Here is a 13,338-nt window from a genome sequence, read left to right as displayed (position 1 = left end):
CCGGACAATAGCTTCGTCAATAGAAAAGGAGAAACAAGAAAGGCACGTTCCCGATCCCGCGCATGACTCGTGTCTGGAAATTTCCAGTGTCCACTCATTGAAAGTGCTGTATCTCCCTAATTTTTCAAAGTAAAAGCCTGAAACAATGCCTAAAGACTGGCCACATGTAGAAGAAGCCATAGAGATCGTGAACTGGGTCCTAAGTCTTTGTATGGTGGATAGGCTTTCAATGGAAAAACAGCCTTTCAATATAATAGTACTTCCTGGATGGATTTTCCTCAGGTTTTCGCCTGCCATATCAGTTCTGTTATACTGACAGACATTATTTTAACAGGTTTTGGAAACTTTAGTCTTTTCTATCCAAATCTACTAATTATATGCATATCCTAGCTTCTGGGCCTGAGTAGCAGGCAGTTTAATTTGGGCACACTTTTCATCCAAAATTCCGAATGCTGCCCCCTACCCCAGTGAAGTTAAGCTACAGATTTAATAAGTGATGAACTTCACAGGGAGGTGAAAGTGCACGGTGATGAACTTCACAGGGAGGTGAAAGTGCACGGTGATGAACTTCACAGGGAGGTGAAAGTGCACGGTGATGAACTTCACAGGGAGGTGAAAGTGCACGGTGATGAACTTCATGCTCCTTTGCCAAAAATATCGAGGGTCTTAATCTGGTGACATGATGATCGATGCTTAGCTGTCATTTGACCCCCCCCAAAAGAAATCTAGCTCTTATCCATAATAATCTCATCATGTAGGCTAACTCCACACTGTATGTGCCAGCTGTTTAGCTCTTATCCATAATAATCTCATCATGTAGGCTAACCCCACACTGTATGTGCCAGCTGTTGGCTCAAGGGCACGGGCCAAGACCAGAGGGCACATTCACTATATAAGGCAACATGTTTGCTGACAAAACCAGTTGAAAATGCATTAGATTTTTTTTTTTTTTTTCGGTACATGGGAATTTAACCGCAGAAGTTATTTTTATGTGCACTACGTCATCACACACAGCCTTTTATCCCCAACAAGTTAATATGATGGAAACATCACTGACACACAGCAACGTCTTATGAAGCTCTAGAGAACGACAACGACACACAGCAATGTCTTATGAAGCTCTAGAGAACGACACACAGCAACGTCTTATGAAGCTCTAGAGAACAACACACAGCAACGTCTTATGAAGCTTTAAACAAAGGCTGTATAACGAGGCTAGGGCTTTAATGTGGGGTACGTACCCATACTTAACGTGGAGGTAGGTGTGTGTGTGTGTGTGTGGGGTACGTACCCATACTTAACGTGGAGGTAGGTGTGTGTGTGTGTGTGTGGGGTACGTACCCATACTTCATAACGTGGAGGTAGGTGTGTGTGTGTGTGTGTGTGGGGTACGTACCCATACTTCATAACGTGGAGGTAGGTGTGTGTGTGGGGTACGTACCCATACTCCATAACGTGGAGGTAGGTGTGTGTGTGTGTGTGTGTGGGGTACGTACCCATACTTCATAACGTGGAGGTAGGTGTGTGTGTGTGTGTGTGTGTGTGTGTGGGGTACGTACCCATACTTCATAACGTGGAGGTAGGTGTGTGTGTGTGTGTGTGTGGGGTACGTACCCATACTCCATAACGTGGAGGTAGGTGTGTGTGTGTGTGTGTGTGGGGTACGTACCCATACTTCATAACGTGGAGGTAGGTGTGTGTGTGGGGTACATACCCATACTTCATAACGTGGAGGTAGGTGTGTGTGTGGGGTACGTACCCATACTCCATAACGTGGAGGTAGGTGTGTGTGTGTGTGTGTGTGGGGTACGTACCCATACTTCATAACGTGGAGGTAGGTGTGTGTGTGTGTGTGTGTGTGTGTGTGTGTGGGGTACGTACCCATACTTCATAACGTGGAGGTAGGTGTGTGTGTGTGTGTGTGGGGTACGTACCCATACTTCATAACGTGGAGGTTCCATAGCTTCATCACCTCCTTCTCTCCATCGTTCACGTCTGTAAACTCCTGGATTTGCTGTAGACAGAACAACAGTCAGAGTGGATCCAGAGTCAAGTCGGAGACTCCAAACCCAATGTCAGTGTGGCTCTGTAATACCTACAGTCTGTGATGGTAATGTAATGGTAGACCTGGGTTTGTATGGGCCTAATACCTACAGTCTGTAATGGTAATGTAATGGTAGACCTGGGTTTGTATGGGCCTAATACCTACAGTCTGTAATGGTAATGTAATGGTAGACCTGGGTTTGTATGGGCCTAATACCTACAGTCTGTAATGGTAATGTAATGGTAGACCTGGGTTTGTATGGGCCTAATACCTACAGTCTGTGATGGTAATGTAATGGTAGACCTGGGTTTGTATGGGCCTAATACCTACAGTCTGTAATGGTAATGTAATGGTAGACCTGGGTTTGTATGGGCCTAATACCTACAGTCTGTAATGGTAATGTAATGGTAGACCTGGGTTTGTATGGGCCTAATACCTACAGTCTGTAATGGTAATGTAATGGTAGACCTGGGTTTGTATGGGCCTAATACCTACAGTCTGTAATGGTAATGTAATGGTAGACCTGGGTTTGTATGGGTAGTGTAATGTGGTAGCTACCTGCTCAGTGTATCTCACCATGTGTGGTAAAGTCTACACACCCCTGTGAAAATGCCAGGTTTTTGTGATGTAAAATAATGAGACAACGATAAATCATGTCAGAACTTTTTCCACCTTTAATGTGACCTATAATGTGAACAATGCAATTGAAAAACAAACTGAAATCTTTGAGGGGGAAAAAAAAAAAACTCACAATAACCTGGTTGCATAAGTGTGCACACCCTTAAACTAATACTTTGTTGAAGCACCTTTTGATTTTATTACAGCACTCCTACCCTTTTTGGGTAGGAGTCAATTAGCATGGCACATCTTGATGTGGCAATATTTGCCCACTCTTCTTTGCAAAAGCGCTCCAAATCTGTCAGATTGCGAGGACATCTCCTGTGCACAGCCCTCTTCAGATCACCCCAGAGATGTTCAACTGGATTCAGGTCTGGGCCAATGGCTGGGCCATTCCAAAACGTTAATCTTCTTCTGGTGAAGCCATGCTTTCGTGGATTTGGATGTGTGCTTTGGGTCGTTGTCGTGCTGAAAGGTGAACTTCCTCTTCCTCTTCAGCTTTCTAACGGACGCCTGAAGGTTTTGTGCCAAAATTGCCTGGTATTTGGAACTGTTCATAATTCCCTCCATAATTCCCTCCTTCCAGCTGAAGAAAAACAGCCCCAACGCATGATGCTGCCACCACCATGCTTCACTGTGGGTATGGTGTTCTTTGGGTGATGTGCAGTGTTGTTTTTGCGCCAAACATACCTTTTGGAATTATGGCCAAAAAGTTCAACCTTGGTTTCATCAGACCATAACACATTTTCCCCACGTGCTTTTGGGGGACTTCATGTTTGTTTTTGCAAACTTCAGCCTGGCTTGGATGCTTTTCATTGTAAGAAAAGGCTTCCGTCTTGCCACCCTACCCCATAGCCCATTCATATGAAGAATACGGGAGATCATTGTCACATGTAGCACACAGCCAGTACTTGCCAGAAATTCCTGCAGTTCCTTTAATGTTGCTATAGGCCTCTTGAAGCCTCCCTGACCAGTTCTCTTCTCGTCTTTTCATACATTTTGGAGGTACGTCCAGTTCTTGGTAATGTCTCTGTGGTGCCATATTTTCTCCACTTGATGATGACTGTCTTCACTGTGTTCCATGGTATATGTAATGCTTTGGAAATTCTTTTGTACCCTTCTCCTGACTGATATCTTTCAACAATGAGATCCATCTGAAGCTCTCTGCAGACCATGGCTTTTGCTCTGAGATGCAACTAAGAAAATGTCAGGAAAATTCTACTAGAACAGCTGAACTTTATTTGTGATTAATCAGAGTCACTTTAAATGATGGCAGGTGTGTAATGACTTCTATTTAACATGAGTTTGAATGTGATTGGTTAATTCTGAACACAGCCACATCCCCAGTTATAAGAGGGTGTGCACACTTATGCAACCAGGTTACTGTAAGGTTTTTATTTTTCATTTTCCCCCCTCGAAGATTTCAGTTTGTTTTTCAATTGAATTGTTCACATTATAGGTCACATTAACAGTAGAAAAGTCCTGACATGATTTATCTTTGTCTCATTCTTTTACATCACAAAAACCTGGCATTTTAACAGGGGTGTGTAGACTTTTTATATCCACTGTACCTGCTCAGTGTCTCTCACCACGTGTGGTAGCTAGCTACCTGCTCAGTGTCTCTCACCACGTGTGGTAGCTAGCTACCTGCTCAGTGTCTCTCACCACGTGTGGTAGCTAGCTACCTGCTCAGTGTATCTCACCACGTGTGGTAGCTAGCTACCTGCTCAGTGTATCTCACCACGTGTGGTAGCTACCTGCTCAGTGTGTGTTTGCGTCTCTCACCATGATGGTCCTCTCTCGGAGCCAGAAGGGGTCCGTCTCATCCTCACTGTCGTGATCTACCTCCTGGGGTGTTTTGGGGGTACAGCTGTCTGAGCGGAAGTAGAGGCGGTTGTGACCAGGGATGATTCTCTGCTGGTCTCCCTCTCCTCCTTCTCCATCAGCCTCCAGGAACTCACACAGACTGGGGGGGAGAACACGCTTAGGTCTGGGGGGAGGAGAGGAAAGGCTTAGTAAGTGACTGTCAATTGTACCTGCATACACCGTTGTGCATACATACATGCTTTAGCCTACAGGAAGAGAGGAGATGGGTAGGGGGATTTAGAGAGAGTGAGAGAGAGAGAGAGAGAAGTAAAGATCCTACAGGAAGGAGAACAGAAGAGAGGGGTAGAGGGAAAGCGAGAGAGGTAAAGATCCTACAGGAAGAGAGGAGATGGGTAGGGGGATTTAGAGAGAGAGAGAGGTAAAGATCCTACAGGAAAGAGAACAGAAGAGAGGGAAAGATGGATGTTCAAAGCAGCACTTATTTCTCAATGCCAGAAACACATATAGTAGTAACTTAGAGCACCCCAAGAAAACATTCCCAAATTACAAACTCTGAAATCAATTGTTATAATATTATGTTGTTCTAAAAGTTGGGTTTGAGGTTCTCTCCAAATCAGCTCTAACTTTGGAAAAAATCCTACAACGCAACATGGTCAGCTTCACACCATGAAAATTCTCATTGTGAGAATGAGGCGGAAGAATTGGTCCCACACTGCTAACCTTATGCCTAACCTTGACCTTAAAATAAGACCAAAAAGCACATTTTTGTTTTCAGGAATTGATAGAATAAAGACAATTTTGACTTTGTGTCTGTGGTACACTATATACACAAAAGTATGTGGACACCCATTCAAATTAGTGGATTGGTCTATTTCAGCCACATCCATTGCTGACAGGTGTATAAAATCAAGCAAACAGCCATGCAATCTCCATAGACAAACATTGGCAGTAGAATGGCCTTACTGAAGAGCTCAGTGACATTCAAAGTGGCACCGTCCTAGGATGCCACCTTTCCAACAAGTCAGTCTGCCCTGCTAGAGCTGTCCCGGTCAACTGTTAGTACAGTTATTGTGAAGTGGAAATGTCTAGGAGCAACAACGGCTCAGCCGCGAAGTGGTAGGCAACACAAGCTCACAGAATGAGACCGGCGAGTGTTGAAACGTGTAGTGCATAACAATCGTCTGTCCTCGATTGCAAGACTCACTACCGAGTTCCAAACTGCCTCTGGAAGCAACGTCAGCACAAGAACTGCTCGTCGGGAGCTTCATAATGGGATCGGACTAGACCCTTTAGTTCCAGGGAAGGGAAATCTTAACGCTACAGCATACAATGACAATCTACACGATTCTGTGCTTCCAACTTTATGGCAACAGTTTGGGGAAGGCTCTTTCCCGTTTCAGCATGACAATGCCCCCGTACACAAAGCGAGGTCCACACATAAATGGTTTGTCAAGATCGGTGTGGAAGAACTTGACTGGCCTGCACAGAGCCCCGACCTCAGCCCCGACCTCACTAATGCTCGTTGCTGAATGGAAGCAAGTCCCTGCAGCAATGTTCCAACATTTAATGGAAAGCCTTCCCAGAAGAGTGGAGGCTGTTATAGCAGTAAAGGGGGGACCAACTCCATATTAATACCCATGATTTTGAAATGAGATGTTGCAAGTCGCTCTGGATAAGAGCGTCTGCTAAATGACGTAAATGTAAATGTTCAACGAGCAGGTGTCCACATACTTTTGGTCATGTAGTGTAACTAGTGGAAACCGGGCGTCTAGTAGTCAATCTGAGGGGCACCTTTCATCCCTGAGAACTTCCACAGCTATCAACAATGGAAGGACTGCTTCAGCAAGAAGTTGCTCCTCAAAGTGGATGCTGTCCCCACCAGCAATGTGGCTTCTAAAGCATCTCAAACAGCCAGCAGCACCAGCAGAGACCAAGCATTAACACAGACTTCAGTGAGCATGGAGGTCAACCGGGTAAATGAAAGAGCTAACTTGCTTCCTCCATGCTAACGTTAGCTAGCTATAGCACATTTATTTCACTTCTTCCATTTAAAGAACAGTGATAAAACTAACCAAATGTAAAACTCGTCTGCCAGCTGTTGGTAGCTAACGGCTAATCATATTATAGATAGTGCAAGCCTATGGGAAAGAGTCGTTTTGGCAGCGACCGAGGTCACTGTTACCGTACTGTGAAGAGCGTTCTCAAGGTGTTTGTGGGGGCTGTGCGTTCAGGTAATTCAGCCTTTCTATGTCTCCAGGGGAGTTTCTCTACACAGCCTGCCGAGTGCAGGCTAAATTGAAATGTGACGCATCGGCCATGGATCCGATTGCGGATCTGGTGTCATTTCGGAGAAGCCCCAGAGCCATGATTTCTTTGGAGGGGTGAATGTGGATTTTGCTCATTGGGGCACGTTTTTATGTATTTGCTTTAGGATTTATGTTGTCACAGTGGCTTCTTGTTGAAGAGGCAGCTGCTAACGTTACCTTGCTATAGCTATCTATGCTCTTCCTCCATTTGTGAATGAATATGTGGCCATTTCTTTCTAGCTAGTGAGCTAGATTTTGTTTATGTACTGCTATATGTCGATAACATAGCCAAGTATGTCACTGGTACGGCCTAGTAAAGGGAGCAAGCTAGACAGGAAACCACAACCGGGAGGAGAGAACTCACTTTGTATCATCTGCTGCTGGCTTGCTAATGTTCACTCAAATAAGTTGTTCCACATTTAATTGATGTAATTAGATTTCTATTCTATAAAGTTTGCAATTGTGAAGCTCTACAGTAGACTACAGACAATATGTTCCTCCACCATGTACAGTAGACTACAGACAATATGTTCCTGCACCATGTACAGTAGACTACAGCCAGACAATATGTTCCTCCACCATGTACAGTAGACTACAGACAATATGTTCCTCCACCATGTACAGTAGACTACAGACAATATGTTCCTCCTCCATGTACAGTAGACTACAGCCAATATGTTCCTCCACCCTGTACAGTAGACTACAGACAATAGATTCCTCCACCATGTACAGTAGACTACAGACAATATGTTCCTCCACCATGCACAGTAGACTACAGCCAATATGTTCCTCCACCATGTACAGTAGACTACAGACAATATGTTCCTCCACCCTGTACAGTAGACTACAGACAATATGTTCCTCCACCATGTACAGTAGACTACAGACAATATGTTCCTCCACCATGTACAGTAGACTACAGACAATATGTTCCTCCACCATGTACAGTAGACTACAGACAATATGTTCCTCCACCATGTACAGTAGACTACAGACAATAGATTCCTCCACCCTGTACAGTAGACTACAGACAATATGTTCCTCCACCATGCACAGTAGACTACAGCCAATATGTTCCTCCACCATGTACAGTAGACTACAGACAATATGTTCCTCCACCCTGTACAGTAGACTACAGACAATATGTTCCTCCACCATGTACAGTAGACTACAGCCAATATGTTCCTCCACCATGTACAGTAGACTACAGACAATATGTTCCTCCACCATGTACAGTAGACTACAGCCAGACAATATGTTCCTCCACCATGTACAGTAGACTACAGACAATATGTTCCTCCACCATGTACAGTAGACTACAGCCAGACAATATGTTCCTCCACCATGTACAGTAGACTACAGACAATATGTTCCTCCATCATGTACAGTAGACTACAGACAATATGTTCCTCCACCATGTACAGTAGACTACAGACAATATGTTCCTCCATCATGTACAGTAGACTACAGACAATATGTTCCTCCACCATGTACAGTAGACTACAGACAATATGTTCCTCCACCATGTACAGTAGACTACAGACAATATGTTCCTCCACCATGTACAGTAGACTACAGCCAGACAATATGTTCCTCCACCATGTACAGTAGACTACAGACAGACAATATGTTCCTCCACCATGTACAGTAGACTACAGACAATATGTTCCTCCACCATGTGCAGTAGACTACAGACAGACAATATGTTCCTCCACCATGTACAGTAGACTACAGACAGACAATATGTACCTCCACCATGTACAGTAGACTACAGACAATATGTTCCTCCACCATGTACAGTAGACTACAGCCAATATGTTCCTCCACCATGTACAGTAGACTACAGACAATATGTTCCTCCATCATGTACAGTAGACTACAGCCAGACAATATGTTCCTCCATGTACAGTAGACTACAGACAATATGTTCCTCCACCATGTACAGTAGGCTACAGACAATATGTACCTCCATCATGTACAGTAGACTACAGACAATATGTTCCTCCACCATGTACAGTAGACTACAGACAATAGATTCCTCCATCATGTACAGTAGACTACAGACAGACAATATGTTCCTCCATCATGTACAGTAGACTACAGACAATATGTTCCTCCACCATGTACAGTAGGCTACAGACAATATGTACCTCCATCATGTACAGTAGACTACAGACAATATGTTCCTCCATCATGTACAGTAGACTACAGACAATATGTTCCTCCACCATGTACAGTAGACTACAGACAATATGTTCCTCCATCATGTACAGTAGACTACAGACAATATGTTCCTCCACCATGTACAGTAGACTACAGACAATATGTTCCTCCACCATGTACAGTAGACTACAGACAATATGTTCCTCCACCATGTACAGTAGACTACAGACAGACAATATGTTCCTCCACTGTGTGACTCAGAAATTACCATCTTGCGTTCGGGCTTTCCAGCAGTCTTCTTATATTTTAAATGCGGGGAGCATATATTCATATATTTTACAATTGTAAAGTAACAAACCATTGTTGAAGTCAGAACCCATGTATATTAGTTAACATACAGCAGCAACTACATACATATCTGATAGGTCCCTTTATCTGCTACCTGGACTTCAATGAATTGAATTGGCCTTTACGACTATAGGGGTGTGTGTTACCTGCAGATGAACATGTGTGTGTGTGTGTGTGTGTTACCTGCAGATGAACATGTGTGTGTGTGTTACCTGCAGATGAACGTGTGTGTGTGTGTGTGTGTGTGTGTGAGACCCAGCTACCTGCAGACGAGGATGTGTGTGTGTGTGTGTGTGTGTGTGTGTGTGTGTGTGTGTGTGTGTGTGTGTGTGTACCCAGCTACCTGCAGACGAGGATGTGTGTGACAGGGGATCTCTTGACGGGTCCGTTCCTGCTGAAGGCGAAGCCGGGCTGACTGTGAATATCCTGAGGATTCCCAGCATACGCCCCGTCGTAACGCTCATTAATAGACACGTCTATCCTCGCTCCTTTAGGGTGGGGCTGGGGAGGAGGTCATAGAACATGTCAATCACAACGGACCTGATTAATAACTAGCCCTTATTCAGCTCCTGACATTACACCCCCCCCTCCCCACCCCTGGTCTCTCTCACCTCCCAGGCTGTTTACACAGCCTGCCCAATTACTGGAAAAATATCAGAACTGGGCTGCCTGTCTAAATGCAGTCATAGTTGAAGATCTGTTGTGGGCCAGTTTGAGGAGACCGCAGTCTTCCACAGTTCAGAGTTCACCAGACACACACACACACACACTCTCTCTCTCTCGGTCTCTCTCTCACCACGTAGTTGAAGATGAATCTGCTGTGGGCCAGTTTGAGGAGACCGCAGTCTTCCACAGTTCAGAGTGCACCAGACACACACACACACACACACACACACACACACACACACTCTCTCTCTCTCTCTCTCTCTCTCTCTCTCTCTCTCTCTCTCTCTCACCACGTAGTTGAAGATGAATCTGCTGTGGGCCAGTTTGAGGTGTTTGAGGAGACTGTAGAGTCTCCTACAGTTCAGAGTGCACCAGGGACAGTGGAGGTCATCTCTAGCCTCGGTCTGCTGCTGTGTGTTGTGGTTATACAGGAACTAGAGAGTGGGAGAGAAGGATATAGACTATGTAATCCCACAGGAAAGGTCAGCCAGTCTGACCATAGAGTAGGAGCCAGTAGAAACTCCCCATCATAGACAGACAAGTCTGAAATACACTGTACCAAATGGGACCCTATTGCCTATATGGTGAACTATGGGGCCCTGGTCAAATGAAGGGCACTATATAGGAAGCAGGATGCGGACCTGTTATAAAGGACCAGGTCTCTAATAACCCCCAGTCAGACCTGTTATAAAGGACCAGGTCTCTAATACCATCCACCCCCCAGTCAGACCTGTTATAAAGGACCAGGTCTCTAATACCCCCAGTCAGACCTGTTATAAAGGACCAGGTCTCTAATACCCCCCAGTCAGACCTGTTATAAAGGACCAGGTCTCTAATACCCCCCAGTCAGACCTGTTATAAAGGACCATGTCTCTAATACCCCCAGTCAGACCTGTTATAAAGGACCAGGTCTCTAATACCATCCACCCCCAGTCAGACCTGTTATAAAGGACCAGGTCTCTAATACCCCCAGTCAGACCTGTTATAAAGGACCAGGTCTCTAATAACACCCACCCCCCAGTCAGACCTGTTATAAAGGACCAGGTCTCTAATACCCCCCAGTCAGACCTGTTATAAAGGACCATGTCTCTAATACCCCCAGTCAGACCTGTTATAAAGGACCAGGTCTCTAATAACACCCACCCCCCAGTCAGACCTGTTATAAAGGACCAGGTCTCTAATACCCCCCAGTCAGACCTGTTATAAAGGACCAGGTCTCTAATAACCCCCAGTCAGACCTGTTATAAAGGACCAGGTCTCTAATACCATCCACCCCCCAGTCAGACCTGTTATAAAGGACCAGGTCTCTAATACCCCCAGTCAGACCTGTTATAAAGGACCAGGTCTCTAATACCCCCCAGTCAGACCTGTTATAAAGGACCAGGTCTCTAATACCCCCCAGTCAGACCTGTTATAAAGGACCATGTCTCTAATACCCCCAGTCAGACCTGTTATAAAGGACCAGGTCTCTAATACCATCCACCCCCAGTCAGACCTGTTATAAAGGACCAGGTCTCTAATACCCCCAGTCAGACCTGTTATAAAGGACCAGGTCTCTAATACCATCCACCCTCCAGTCAGACCTGTTATAAAGGACCAGGTCTCTAATACCATCCACCCCCCAGTCAGACCTGTTATAAAGGACCAGGTCTCTAATACCCTCCAGTCAGACCTGTTATAAAGGACCAGGTCTCTAATAACACCCAGTCAGACCTGTTATAAAGGACCAGGTCTCTAATACCATCCACCCCCCAGTCAGACCTGTTATAAAGGACCAGGTATCTAATACCATCCACCCCCCAGTCAGACCTGTTATAAAGGACCAGGTCTCTAATACCATCCACCCCCCAGTCAGACCTGTTATAAAGGACCAGGTCTCTAATACCATCCACCCCCCAGTCAGACCTGTTATAAAGGACCAGGTCTCTAATAACACCCACCCCCCAGTCAGACCTGTTATAAAGGACCAGGTCTCTAATACCCCCCAGTCAGACCTGTTATAAAGGACCAGGTCTCTAATACCCCCCAGTCAGACCTGTTATAAAGGACCAGGTCTCTAATAACACCCAGTCAGACCTGTTATAAAGGACCAGGTCTCTAATACCATCCACCCCCCAGTCAGACCTGTTATAAAGGACCAGGTCTCTAATACCATCCACCCCCCAGTCAGACCTGTTATAAAGGACCAGGTCTCTAATACCCCCAGTCAGACCTGTTATAAAGGACCAGGTCTCTAATACCCCCCAGTCAGACCTGTTATAAAGGACCAGGTCTCTAATACCCCCCAGTCAGACCTGTTATAAAGGACCAGGTCTCTAATACCCCCCAGTCAGACCTGTTATAAAGGACCAGGTCTCTAATACCATCCACCCCCAGTCAGACCTGTTATAAAGGACCAGGTCTCTAATAACCCCCAGTCAGACCTGTTATAAAGGACCAGGTCTCTAATAACCCCCAGTCAGACCTGTTATAAAGGACCAGGTCTCTAATAACACCCAGTCAGACCTGTTATAAAGGACCAGGTCTCTAATAACACCCAGTCAGACCTGTTATAAAGGACCAGGTCTCTAATACCATCCACCCCCAGTCAGACCTGTTATAAAGGACCAGGTCTCTAATACCATCCACCCCCAGTCAGTCACATAACAAGAGAACAAAAGACAAGCACAACACAGCTGTGATTCAGACATGGATTGCACAATGCAATGTGCACTAAAGTCAACAATACAACGGGGGACCAGTACGGGAGAAGAAAATGTATGAAATGAAATGTATGCATTCACTACTGTAAGTCGCTCTGGATAAGAGCGTCTGCTAAATGACTAAAATGTAAAATGTAAGTGTGTTTCTCCCTCTCACCTGGTAGAATATGCGTAGATTGTCACTTGGTTCATCAAGTGTGTGTTCTCGTCTCATCTGAAATTCTGTACTGCTGAAGGAGTCTTTCACAGCTACAGAGAGAGAGAGAGAGGAAACGTATACCATGTTTAAAGGGATACTTTAACGTGAACCATGTTTAAAGGGATACTTTAACGTATACCATGTTTAAAGGGATACTTTAACGTGAACCATGTTTAAAGGGATTCTTTAACGTGTACCATGTTTAAAGGGATACTTTAACGTATACCATGTTTAAAGGGATACTTTAACGTATACCATGTTTAAAGGGATACTTTAACGTGTACCATGTTTAAAGGGATTCTTTAACGTGTACCATGTTTAAAGGGATTCTTTAACGTGAACCATGTTTAAAGGGATACTTTAACGTGTACCATGTTTAAAGGGATTCTTTAACGTGAACCATGTTTAAAGGGATTCTTTAACGTGTACCATGTTTAAAGGGATTCTTTAACGTGTACCATGTTT

General features: G+C 44.8%; 1 protein-coding gene across 1 annotated transcript in view; it reads right to left on the bottom strand.

Moving 5' to 3' along the window:
• Nucleotides 1-13,338, bottom strand: part of LOC115152830 (polycomb protein suz12-A) — a 33,608-nt gene that overhangs the window by 2,024 nt on the left and 18,246 nt on the right. The window contains exons 11-15 of the mRNA XM_029698098.1: nt 12,832-12,923; nt 10,263-10,406; nt 9,650-9,807; nt 4,448-4,652; nt 1,935-2,014 (exon numbers count right to left, since the gene is read on the bottom strand). Of these exons, the coding sequence (XP_029553958.1) occupies nt 1,935-2,014; nt 4,448-4,652; nt 9,650-9,807; nt 10,263-10,406; nt 12,832-12,923 (679 nt within the window). The remainder of the gene's footprint in view (nt 1-1,934; nt 2,015-4,447; nt 4,653-9,649; nt 9,808-10,262; nt 10,407-12,831; nt 12,924-13,338) is intronic.

The sequence above is a fragment of the Salmo trutta genome, chromosome 1 (genome assembly GCF_901001165.1).
Source record: "Salmo trutta chromosome 1, fSalTru1.1, whole genome shotgun sequence".
Lineage (NCBI taxonomy): Eukaryota > Metazoa > Chordata > Actinopteri > Salmoniformes > Salmonidae > Salmo > Salmo trutta.
The sequence above is the reverse complement of the archived record's forward strand: the minus strand, read 5'-3'. Positions and strand labels throughout refer to the sequence as shown.